Source organism: Mustela putorius, unplaced genomic scaffold, assembly GCF_011764305.1.
Source record: "Mustela putorius furo isolate JIRA1106 unplaced genomic scaffold, ASM1176430v1.1 tig00003846_pilon_pilon_pilon, whole genome shotgun sequence".
NCBI lineage: Eukaryota > Metazoa > Chordata > Mammalia > Carnivora > Mustelidae > Mustela > Mustela putorius.
In genome coordinates this window covers 7561791-7574583 of record NW_025421999.1, presented here as the reverse complement: position 1 = coordinate 7574583, position 12793 = coordinate 7561791, and the positions used below count along the sequence as shown (strand labels likewise).

Below are 12793 nucleotides of genomic sequence, written 5' to 3'. Positions count from 1 at the left end.
AATGTCATTCATTTCCATGTTTGTAACTTATTATTTATTAAAAATATGGTGGTGTATATAATGCAAAGTAACATTTTTTCTGCCTGTCAGTATCCTTATTTTCCCGTGCCAAAAAAATATATACATTTATCTAAAGGATGATTTGAATGATTTTTTAAAAGATTGTATTTATTTATTTGGAGAGAGAGCCAAAGATAACAACTGAGAGCAGGAGCTGGGAGAAGAGGAAGAAGCAGGCTCCCTGACCGCAGGGCTCTATCCCAGGATGCTAGGATCATGACCTGAACCCAAGGCAGACACTTAACTGACTGAGCCACCCAGGCACTCCTCTAAAGGATGAATTTTAAATGGCTGACCAGCATTCCATCATGTACACACTCTACAATGTGATTAAGCATTTTTTGTTACTGAATATTTCATTCCACTGTGTAGAGGACACTAGAATGTGCTACCAACATCACCTACAACACACAGGATTTTTTTTTTTTTTTAACTGTGTGCTAACTAAGCCTGAGACCAAAAGTCTCCTGAACTAGGGACTGAGCCAGCCAGGTGCCCCATTATAAAAGTATTTTAAATATTTGTGGAGAAGTCTTTTCAATTTGTTCCTTTTTTGTTTCTGTCCGTTACACTGTACTGAGAAAGGTCTTCTACAGTGGGAACATTCTGATGCCAAAATGCACTGTGTAATCAGTCTCTGTAATTTTGATCGAAACTTCTCGTTTTCTACTCAACACACAGACGTGAGATCACCAAAGCAAATTGTGTCTCAGCGTTCAAGAGTCATTGGAAATGGCTCTCATTGCTTTCCGTCTGAAGTGAAGTGGGGGAAAATGATGACCTCACTCTCAGCAAGCAAATCCCTTTCACCTAAATCTTTACAACTTCCTATCTTTTGTGACTTTGCAATTCACTACTCTTGTCAATGACCCTAGTTCCCGCTCTAGATCCATAGGAGGTCCCGAGCATATTGTGTGTCATTCAGGAACCTTCCATCTAGTGGTGCGAATAGAGAAGAAGGCTTTTCTCCCGCAAAGAACAACTCCATTTCAGAATATAGCTCTAAGGACAATTGAATAATAAACTCATATTGTGTAAAATTATGAACAATTCACTTTTAAAATAGTGGAATGAATCATAAAACCTGTTTTCAGAACATCTTTGCTCTATCCCCAATTCTGCCATTAGTGGTTTCTCATGTCTGTTTAAAAAAAAAAAAAAAATCCTCAACTCTTTTGAATCTGTGTTTCCCTTTTTTTAAGATGAGAAGGATGTTTTTCTCTGTCATATCCCTATATGTTTTATAACTCTATTTCATGTGGCATTTGAAGCACTCTTACATCAAAAGGTTTCTTTTCCAGAAAAAAAATAATCATATATCGAATGTTTTTTAAAAGCCATTTTGTAATGGTGAACTAAATAATCTTTAAAAAAAAAAAAACCAATCTTGCTGAAATAGAACTAGCGTATTGGAGTTCTATGAAAGCATGATTTTCTTTACTAGAAAATATGTATTTTTAATACTTGGAAATATCTGAAAATGTAATGATTAGCCTCAAAAAACCATGAGTTCCTCCTTATTTCTGCAGTTGGCTTGTCAAATGACATCCAAGATCCCATCTTATTCTATTCTGATTGTAAGGTTTATTAGTGTAAAATCTTTTCTGATTATAAATCTTTCTTCTGTGACATTTTTCTAGCCTTCTAATAATGTAAAATAATGACCTTTCTACCTATAATAATCTATTTTTCTCAGTTCATACTTTCTTATAGAAATAATGTTCTTGGCATAATAATGCCATTTATTATATCTAGTGGTGAATTTTCCATCATTAGTTCATGTAATTACTATAGGAGCTTACTGCTGTAGCAAGACAGGTCCTGGGATTTCTGCCATCAAGATTGAAAAAATTTAAAAAAGGGAAATACTTGTAGGAGAGAAGAAAACACTGTAAGGTTGTTACATATTAAAATACATGTGAATTCAAAAATATATATAATTTCTTCAAGCTACAGATAGTTTTTTTTATATAATAGTGCAATATGAGCTTTGTAACGTTTAAAAAATAATTAATGTTATAAATAAGGATTTCCCTAACGTTCCAAAGAATACTACTTCTGGCTGTTAAAGGCATGAATTACCCAAAGAAAGGGAGCCATCGTCCAACCAGCTGTTTGAAATATGCTGTTTTAAAGTTAACCATCTTTAATCACCAAAGGACTTCTCAGAGACTTTTTCTGTTAATATGCACTTTGTCCAAGATGGAAAACACTTATCTCTTGCATTTCTCAAACCTGTTTGTCCACAGAGATTTTCTTCCCCTTCCTCCCCCAGACCATCTCTCAAGGATGCTGAAAACAAGATAAGTTGCTGTGAATATAAAGGTTAAATGAAACCAATTTGTGAAATAACAGATGAAAAGGTAAAAAAAAATAATTTGTAGTCTAGAAAGAAGAAAAGAAGGGCTTGCATTTAAGACCAATGATGGCTTGGGGAATGGAGTAAAAGACAGGTCATGGCAAGACTCTTTGAGCTTAGTGAGATGTCTAAAAGAAATCTTTTAACATAAACAACTGGAAGTCACTTGTTTAAACTTCGATGTGACATTTTTCAAAGAAAAGATTTACAGGTAAGGTAAATCAAACAAAGAGAGGCTTACTTTAATGTTATGGTGACCTCTTGTGGTTCAAAACCAAAATGACCCTCTCTTTGAAAAATCAAGTCTGGCACCATAGCGGTAAATATGTTGGAGCTTAAATAACCTTTTCCAGTGTCCATCCAAACTGTTATCAGTGGTTATCTCTTCAGAGTGGTATTAGAAGAAATTTCATCTCATGTATTTCTGTAATGGCTGAAGTTTTGCAAAAACGATGCGTTGCTTTGGTGAGTAGCAAAGAAAACAAAAAGAACAAAGCATAAAATGTAAGAGGAAATGATTTTTCTCAGGTAATTATTCAGAATATGGAATTTGGATTAAAGTACTAGTTAATGTCCTTAAGCTCTGGAAACAAATATTCATTCCAAGATTTTGAACCTTTTAACTTTGCATAGTCATACTTACGTAAATATTGTATCTGGATATTATGAGTGATGATTGATTTTTGTTCTTTTCTAATCGGATTAAAAATTTTTGCCATAGACTGGGTTTTGTAATAAGAAATGAAATAGGGCCACTGAAGAACAATGAGATATTATGAAGGAAGGCATGTACTGTCTTAGATCCAGATTTAATTAGTATATGAAAGCAAAAATACTCTTTTGTTAAAGTAGAGAAAGTGAATCATTAGGGCAGACAGCACTTTGCAGATCACTCACATAACAGGTTTCAGAGCCAGCCAACACCTGAAATACTTGTCATTTTCTCTTCAGGAAGAACAATGTATTAAAATACCCTTAAAACTTTGAATTTCCAAAATCAACAAAGCACAGATAGTTCCACTTCTGATCCCAAGAGTAAAGTAGCCTGGAAAAGTCAATGATTCTGATGACAGTTTGCAAATTCTCCTGTTTGTAAGAGGCAAGTGAGCCCAGAACCGTCTTCTGGCGGGATAACATGAGAGCTGTTCTGTTCGGAATCAACGACAAGGGAGCAATCTCGGTTTGCTTACAGCGTTCCTGAGCCGAATTCAGAATTCAGTCACGTGCTTTCTGTTTTTTCTCACCATCATCCACGTTAATCAAGTTGAGATTCTTGAAGAACATACAGAAGAGTTCAGTTCATGTGGCCTTAAAACTCATTTTCGCCAGGATAATGTTTTTCTTGGGCTGACATGGGAGGTTTGCTTTGTTTTGGCAAGTTCTGATTAGAACGGCTCAAGTGCAGGGGAATGTTACAGAAAGGTAATAGCAAATGCATCTACAAAAACACGGGGCATCTAGAGAGAGCATCCGCTCAGCAATCCACAGCCCCTGGTTACTGACCTAAGCTTCTGGTGAACAGTGTGGGGCCATCACCACCTGTACTGCCCACTAGGCTGCGAGTGCCTTTTTCTGCACGCAGTGTGAAACCAGAGCTTTCTGGAAAATGGCTGATTCCAGGCCTGGGCAAAAACTGTAGAATGAGCATGGAACATCCTGTCGTTACAGAAAGCAAGGAAGCTGTCAAAGACTACCAGAGTTATAGCAAAAGAACATGCTGACTATGTTTAAATACATAAATTTAAAACACAATTGTTTATAAAAAATAAAGCTCTTATTGGTCATTTTTGAAGGATGCATGAGAACAAACGCATTATATGGGAAAGTGGTAAGTAGTAGTTAATTAAGCATTTAGCTTGCCTTTCTATATAAGAACTATAAGTTAGGGGTCCCTGGGTGCCTCAGTCTGCTAAGCATCCAACTCCTGAGATTACTTAAAAATAAAAAAATAAAATCTTTAAAAAAGAGAAGGGAGAGGCAGATGTTACACGTATCCTCATGGAAATATTCAACACTGCTGTGATATGTTGTTACAAAACAATCTAAATTTTAAAAGTGATCTGGCTTCTGGATCTAACTACCAATGCATATGAATTACAGGAGACAGAGCAACAAGTTAAATGACACCTCAGGTGCAATCACCAAACTGTGGAAACCTTTACAGAACACGTGACCCAGCTTCTTAAACAAAAAAACAGCATGAGCGGCAGAGAAAGTATTCCTGGAAGTTAAGAGACATGTAAACCAATTGTAATGTCTCCTCATTCAAACTAACCAAATGTAAAAAAAAAAAAAAAAAAAAAAAAAGCTGAGATAATTTGAACAGTGGATATTTAAGATTAATAAATAACTTTAGTATTTAGTTTTTAGTATTTATTATTTAATAATAAATAACTTTAGTATTTAGTATTATGATATCACTATAATATAGTGATATCATAAAAGGGCCCTTATCTGTTAGAGATCCTGAAATTTGTGCACAAAATAATATGCTATATTGGGTTTACTTGAAAATGATTCAGGGGGAGGAGTAAGTGGTCAAGGTTATAGCTCAGGCGGTGGCAAACTATGGCCAAGAGGCCAAATCCAGCCCACCACCCCTTTTTGCAAATGAAGTTTATTAGAACACAGTCATGCTCATTTGTTTATGTGTGGTCTGTGGGCACTTTCCTGCAACAATGGCAGAGTTCCGTAGTTGCGATAGGAACAATATGGCCCACAGTGCCTAAGATATTTGCTGTCTTGCCCTATGCAGAAAAAGCTTCTGAGACCCAGTATAGCTAAATCAAAATGGGCTATGAGTAGATTATAAGCACAGCGGGTGATGCTTATATGTCAATGAGAGACTGTATTATGGAACATGCAATGTTTTAAAATCTAAACCAACCAACCAGTACATACAGCTTTAGGAAAAGGCTTTGACTTGGTCCTTGACTTTATCACTGAGGATGGCATCCTTGTTCCACCCCATAGTGCATCCTCCCCAACACTCAAGACACTGTCCACCTTGAGAACTACTTCAGAGCTTAGCAAGACCTTGGCCTGCCTTAGTCTGCCACATCAGAATGTCCAGTGACGCCTGGGTGGCTCAGTCGGTTAAGCATCTGCCTTTGGCTCGGGTCATGATCCCAGGGTCCTGAGATAGATCCCCGCCTCGGGCTCCTTGCTCAGTGGAGAGCTTGCTTCTCCTTCTCCCACTCCCACTACTTGTGTTCCCTCTCTTGCTGTGCCTCTCTCTGTCAAATAAATAAATAAAATCTTTGAAAATAAAATAAAAGAGAAACAAAAACATCCAGAAGATTTCGTAGGAAGCAGCTTGGATCGTCTTTGCTTACTCACTGTCCTAAGAAACCCTTTGTTTTCAGGATAACAGACACTGTACCTCTCCAAGGAGTATCTCTATTTCTTGGAAAAATAAGTTGATCCTCTAATGCTGTGAAGCTAATGACACGAAAGCTATCAAAATTGAAACAGAGTCACCATAAATCCTATATATCTTATAGATAAGTATACACACGTATGTATCTGCTGCAAAACCCCCAAATAACCTCATTCCTCAAATACATTGACCAAATACGGGGTTTCCTAGAGAAACTTAGGGCTAACGACTGTAAGAGCAAGTTAGGTCATTTTAGAAGTCCAGTTCTGGTTGCTCCAGCAAACAGGTCCTCTCAAGGTGTGCTACTGAGCTGCTGAGAGCCAGAAAGATGAGTGAAACACTGTTCCTGGCCTGAAGGGTCCGGTGGTAAAGGATTAGGATTGCAGCAGTTGGTAGAAATGAGAGGAAGAGGCAAAGCCATCGCAATGGTTTCTCTTATTACGTACTTAGTACACACACCTGCATGTGTTAAACATTCTAAGGATTTTATCTCACTTCATCTTTACAGTCAACTGTGAGGTAAGTATTATTGTCCTCATTTTACACATGGAAACACTGGTGCTTAGAGAGAAAGTGACTTACACCCATGCTCTGCCGCAGTCCAAGCTGCTCTCCTAAACTCTGTTGGTCCTTTAAACGCCGAAATGAACATTTTTCTTTTGTTTGCACCATGGGGACGCATTTATAAAGAAGCTCCAGATGCGTGTCCCTGCACTGGGTTTCCCCTCATCTCTCATGAGTTGGATCTCATCTCTGATGAGTAACTTTAACAGGAATGAGACTTTTGTTTAAAGATTGATTATTTATTTATTTATTTATTTGACCGAGAGCGACATAGCGAGAGAGAGAACACCAGCAGGGCCAGGGGAAGAGGGAGAAGCAGGCTTTCCGCTGAGCAGGGAGCCCGATGTGGGGCTCGATTCCAGGACCCTGGGATCATGACTTGAGCTGAAGGCAGATACTTTGTGATGGAGCCACCCAGGCGCCCCAGGAATGAGACATTTTTGTTTGTGCAAAGTTTGAAGGATTATGTGAAGAGAAGAAATTGGCCTGCCTCATTCATGAATTTTGTAATCACAGGGGAAGTTGGTGTCTATCATTGTTTTTTTATTCTGTAGTCTTTTAAGTAACGTCTACACCCAACGTGGGCCTGAAATTCGTGACCCTGAGATCAAGATCACATGCTCTGTGGACTGAGCTGGCAAGGAGTTCCTCTATCTATCATTTTAAAGAAACACTGGAACTTAGCTCTCCATATAAATGTAAAAGATGGCAAATTAAAAAGTCTTTTTGGGGACACCTGGGTGGCTCAGTCGGTTGGCTCAGGTCATGATTCCAGGGTCATGGGATCAAGTCCCACATTGGGCTCCATTGGGCAGGTGGGGAGACTGCTTCTCTCTCCACCTCTGCCAGCTGCTTGTACCCTCGCTCTCTCGCTCTCTGACAAATAAATAAATAAATAAAATCTTTAAAAAGTCTTTTTGCACACACACATACACAAAATTCTCTTTTGAGCATGTTGACAAGCGAGGCTAGCTCTGGGCAAAACTATCATGAGGGTTGCGTGTTGTACCATAAGTGTTTAACAACTGGCTCTCCTCCCAAAATATGTGTCTATATGTTTAGGATAATTTTTACTATGATAAAGAATGTATGCCAATTTACAAATAACAATAAAATAATACTCTGTATTGTAAATTCCATACGGTCGATCAATTTTCACAGAATGCTTTCATTGATCTTTGTTCAACTCCAGTATCTCTAGTCAAACTTCGGTTTCAACCAACAGATAAATTCAGTTACAAGATGAATGGTGGTTGATGGGTTTGTTTACACTAAAGAGTAGAATGAAAGTGAAACAATAAAGACATATATCAGGACTTCACTTAGTCCTTATTACCGGAATCCTGTCTTTGCTAAATCATGTAATGGTTTTTGAATACTGAAAGACTATTTCCCCCAAATTTGTGATTCACAATCTAATAGCTAGAGAGATAGCACATACTTTTGAGTTTAATTTGCATTGTTAACATTTTCTCAAGTCTAGACAAACAACCAGCAATAAATCAAGCCCTGATTTATACCATTTGGCTACTTCCCTGTTCTAAACACTCCCACCATGGTAAACTTCAAACTACAATAATGTTATCATTAAACCTTTACTTGAAAAAAAATGCTTGGTAACAAGCCATTACACAGAAATCTATCATATATCTACAACAGACATAACCTCAAGTGCATAAATTATAGTAATATGCTGAAATGATTAGGGAATGATGAATTTGTTTTATAATTTATTTAATTGTAAGTTTATATTAAATTGAACTGTATAAAATTACTGATAGGCAACCATTTTTTTGATCTACAAAGGTTAAATTCATACAATTCAACCTAAAACATACTCCGGGAGTTTGAGATGGTGGAATTATTGGAGGGAGGGTTGGATAATGATGATGGTAATCAAAAGAGCCTTTACGGTTTATTAAATTAAGCTTTCAAAGTGCTGGACACTGTGCTAAACCAAGTCTGGCTATCTGTGATTTTTCAAAAACTACAACAGAATTTCTTATGATTCCATCTTATCTAGCTTCTCCCAGTTGGAAAATATTGAGACAGAGACTGGAGAATTTCTAACACTTTTAATTCAGTTAAGAATTTGACACAATATATATGAAAGTGAAACACTGTATATGTAAAATAGCATTCAGGATATTTGACACAATTTTTGAGCTAAGTATAGGAGAGAACAAGCACTCTTTTTGGAGCATGAAACTCAGTAATTGTCCTGGCTTAATTAAGTACTTACTGTCTTACCACCTGTGCATTTTGAGCTGTCTCACAGATTCTAAGATCTTGTTTCTTATCTGTGATTTGGGTAATAATATTATCTGCCCAGATACTTGTTCTAGTGATTGTGACATTTAAATGGGAAAAGAAAATAAAGAGTGCCTTATGAATGGTCCAATTTTGCAAAGGTAGAGACTTATAGAATCACAGCTCTGTGTATTTGCCTCCAGGATATCTTTCTGGGCTCAGCTCCCAGACTTGGGGCTGGGGGCAGGGGCTAGTTGGGGTGGGGGCGGGAGCGGGGGATGAGGGGGGTTAAGAGCTATCAACTTTAGCAGTGTTAAGACATTACTAAACATTTATTTTATCAACAACTGCATTGCTGAATTAGCTTCTCAGGATTCTTCCAACTGCCTGCTCCCAACAGATCTATTTACAAAACATAATTTTTAAAAAGAGAAAAAAAGCCCTCAAGAAATTCAGGACAAATGCAATTCACAATGGAAAAGCTCCAAAGCTCACATGGGGGGAGGTATGTTCACGGAGGCTTCAGGTGTTTCAGGACTTGCAAGGGCACCGCTGGGAGGGGACCAGCTCCCCTGCAAGGGAAAGAGCAGAGACCTGACCCTCCCTCTCTCCTACTCCACTTCTCCCTGTGGCGGTTTGCTTTGGGTTTATTGGACTTATCTCGCTGACTCACTGTTGCTGTGAAAACATGGATGAGCATGCTGTTGAAAGTGGCAGAAACCAGAGGAAACTAGTCACGAAAACCCTGACTCTCAGCTGATAGATTTTTTTCCTGATAACTGCCACTCCTACTTTTTTCCAGACTAGAAGAGGGTTTCAGGAGCAAACCAGCAGCCAAAGCTGCTTCAGCCCAAATTGACTGGGATCTCTTTCCCCATGCTTGAGGGCGCCGAGTTCTACTTTAACGTGGACCATGGCTACCTGGAAGGCCTGGTGCGAGGGTGCAAAGCCAGCCTCCTGACCCAGCAGGACTACATCAACCTGGTCCAGTGTGAGACCCTGGAAGGTACGTGCTGCTCTTCTCCCCTTTTACAAGGGGGAAAAGGGAAATGAGGCTGCTCATTGGAAGCATGGAGAAGGGACTGTGTTCCCATGGCCTGAGAGTCCAGAACAGGTTCTTATTCCCTGGGTCCAGACTTCAGGGATCCATGAACTTGGATGGGGAACAAAAAAATTACATCTTGCTTTTCAGTTTTCTCTAAGTAAAATTTCAGCATTTCTTTTTATTATGAATGGAGGCAACAAATCACGGTGGTTAGTACTTTGTCAACAAACAGTAAAAATTCGATATTTTCATATCTCTGTATAATTCTTGCAGATATTTTGAAATATCATAATTTCACAGTTTCATAATTATACTAGATATTAACTTTTTTTTTTTTAATTAGAAAGAGAGATCACAAGTAGGCAGAGAGGAAGGCAGAGAGAGAGAGGGAAACAGGCTTTCTGCCGAGCAAAGAGTCCGATGCAGGGCTCAATCCCAGAACCCCGAGATCATGAAGGCAGAGGCTTACCCCACTGAGCCACCCAGGCACCCCAGTATTGCACTTATTCTTTAATCTTGGTATTTAATCTCTTAAGAAAGAAGTACAATGTCATGCTTTTTTTGGGGGGGGGGGTAGAGCACAGGAGCAAGAGAAGAGGGAGGTGCAGAGGGAGAGGGAGGGAATCTTAAGCAGACTCTGGGCAGAGCTGGATTTCACCCTGAGATCGTAACCAGAGCCAAAATCGAGAGCAGGATGCTCAAACCACACATCTTAAAACATCTTGATAACCATAGTTTAACATATTGTTTTTACTTTGTAATTGTATGTATTTTCATTTCATTATTTATAAATAATATTTGCAGAAGGACTTAGTCAAAGTGCCCAGGGGTGAATGTCCCCCCACCAAATGCTAAGAAACTTGGGCTAGTTTCTTAGCATTTGGTGGAGAAGTGGAGAAGTGGAGTAGGAGAGAGGGAGGGTCAGGTCTCTGCTCTACAGTTTCTCAGTATATATTGATAGGAGATTTATTTGAGGTTTCTCTTTAACTGAAGCTTCAGGAAAAAGCCAAGAGATGGGTGGGTGGTGAGGCCAGCCCTGTATTCAAAAGTACTGACCTTGACCTCTGCCCTATCTAGGTAGGGTGACCTAAGGCTCCTGGCCTCTGAGGCTGAGTCCTCACTTGTAAAATGCAATGGTAATGTCTGCTTTGCTTGCTTTGTTTGGAGAAATAAATGAAGTAATACCTGAGAGATACATTAGAAACCATGAAGCACTATGTAAATGGAAAATACTTTTTTAAAGCACTTTATTGAGGTATGATTGACAGACATAAAACTGTATATATTTAATGTATGCAACCTGATGAGATTAGAGGTAAGTATACCTTCATGAAACCATCAGCATCATCAATGCCATAAATCTATCCATGACCTACAAAAGTTTCTTCCTGCCCTCTGTTATTTTGGGTGTGTGTGTGTGTATTAACTACTTTCTGTAGGCTATCCAGTAGCTTTCTGGGACTTATTTACCTTGTGTTTCTGAAACTTCATACCTATTGACTTATACCTCCCCATTTCTCCCTTTATTCTGGAAATCATCTTTCAGCTACAATATTTTCAAAACTTCACCAAAGATTTCACATCTGTAATACAGTATTTTTATTATTAAAACAGCTACACTAGTTCATTTTGAAATGTACTTATAAAATCAACATATGTCAATAATAAGGTGCTTTAAGACCACAAGATTATTCTAGAGAAAACAGGGAAGCAATATGGATCAAAACTCCTAGGAAAGGTGTTAAAAGCAAAAACAAAACAAACCTGAAGGTGACTTGGCAGAAGCTGGGGGTCCTGGGTCACTTGTTTGTGGTTCTGAGCAGTTAGAGCCAGAGTTAAGGCAGAGCTGGTCAGTCTGAGTTAGATGTTCTCCTTTCCCTAGCAGTGGAGGCAGCTAGAAAAATCTTTCAGATGATAAATAGTTCTGTTAGCTGCAAATAATCACAATATAATTCCAACCTCTAAACCACATTAGCTTATTAAATGAGGAGTTTGGTGACTGGAGAATGTGAATCGTGTACAGAAAATCTGTGCAAGTATGGTGGTAACTTCATAGTGTGATAGATAGTAACTACACTTACTGCAGTGAACATTTCATTAGGGTGTATACTTGTGGAATCACTGTGTCCTAAACCTGTAACTAATATAATGTATGTCAGCTATACTTGAATAAAAAGAGAAAATGTACTTAAACTGAAGTACAGAAAGTGAGTGAATGCAGGGAAGAATGAGTGTTTCTAACAGAAGCCACTTGAAAGAATTGTACTTAGTTTTCAGTCAAGCTTTTACTTTTTTAATTTTTTAAAGTTTCTTTATTTAAGTCATCTCTACACCCAACATGGGGCTTGAACTCATGACCCCAAAGCCAAGAGTCTGAGCTCCGCCAACTGAGCCAGCCAGGCACCTCCAGCCAAGCTTTTAAATGAGCTAAAGAATGCAAATTTTAACACAAACAATACATAAAATGCCTAAAATGTGATACGAAATCACGTTTAGCCAACTCACTAAATAACCCTCCGCTTCAATTTGGGAGAGAAAAAAAAAAGGTTTCAGACCCTCTTGAAGACGTGAAGAAAGAATCTTCTTAGAAAATACAGAGGTGCATGCATACAGAATTTTCCATGTCCTATCAGGGGTCATGGACAACCCAGAGCTGTCCCTGCGCCCTCTTAAGAAACCCTGGCACCTACACCATTGCTTTCTTGTCCTTGTGCCTCAGCTTTTATCTTACTTCCCTCCTAATAATATATTTTTTTCAACCATTCATTTCACAACTATGTTTGAATCTGTGGGCCAGTCTGTTTGGAGACTCCCAGGAATATCAGGTGTGTGAGTCATTAGCCGCACGTTCTAATGGCTGCTGAGAAAAGAAATCTAAATAAGGATTTCACGTCTGCAGGTGACAGTTGAGCACACCGATGCTTAAAATGGTCGCGGCCGGTCTGACACTCTACTCAAGGAGTGCAGGCATATCCACATCTCTTTTTCCACTAAAATGTCCATGTCTCCTGAGCATGAACTGAAAATAAATGATTATTGTCTATGTTGATACTATTTTTTTTTTTAAGATTCTATTTATTTATTTGACAGACAGAGGGAGAGCGTAGGAAGAGGGAGTGACAGGCAGAGGCAGAGG

General features: G+C 38.6%; 1 protein-coding gene across 1 annotated transcript in view; it reads left to right on the top strand.

The window, feature by feature from the left end:
* Positions 1 to 9262: 9262 nt before the first annotated feature.
* The window catches only part of ATP6V0D2 (ATPase H+ transporting V0 subunit d2), a 44373-nt gene continuing 40842 nt past the window's right edge, over positions 9263 to 12793 (top strand). Inside the window, exon 1 of the mRNA XM_004766965.3 lies at positions 9263 to 9618. Within this exon, the coding sequence (XP_004767022.1) occupies positions 9489 to 9618 (130 nt within the window). The 5' untranslated portion in view covers positions 9263 to 9488. The remainder of the gene's footprint in view (positions 9619 to 12793) is intronic.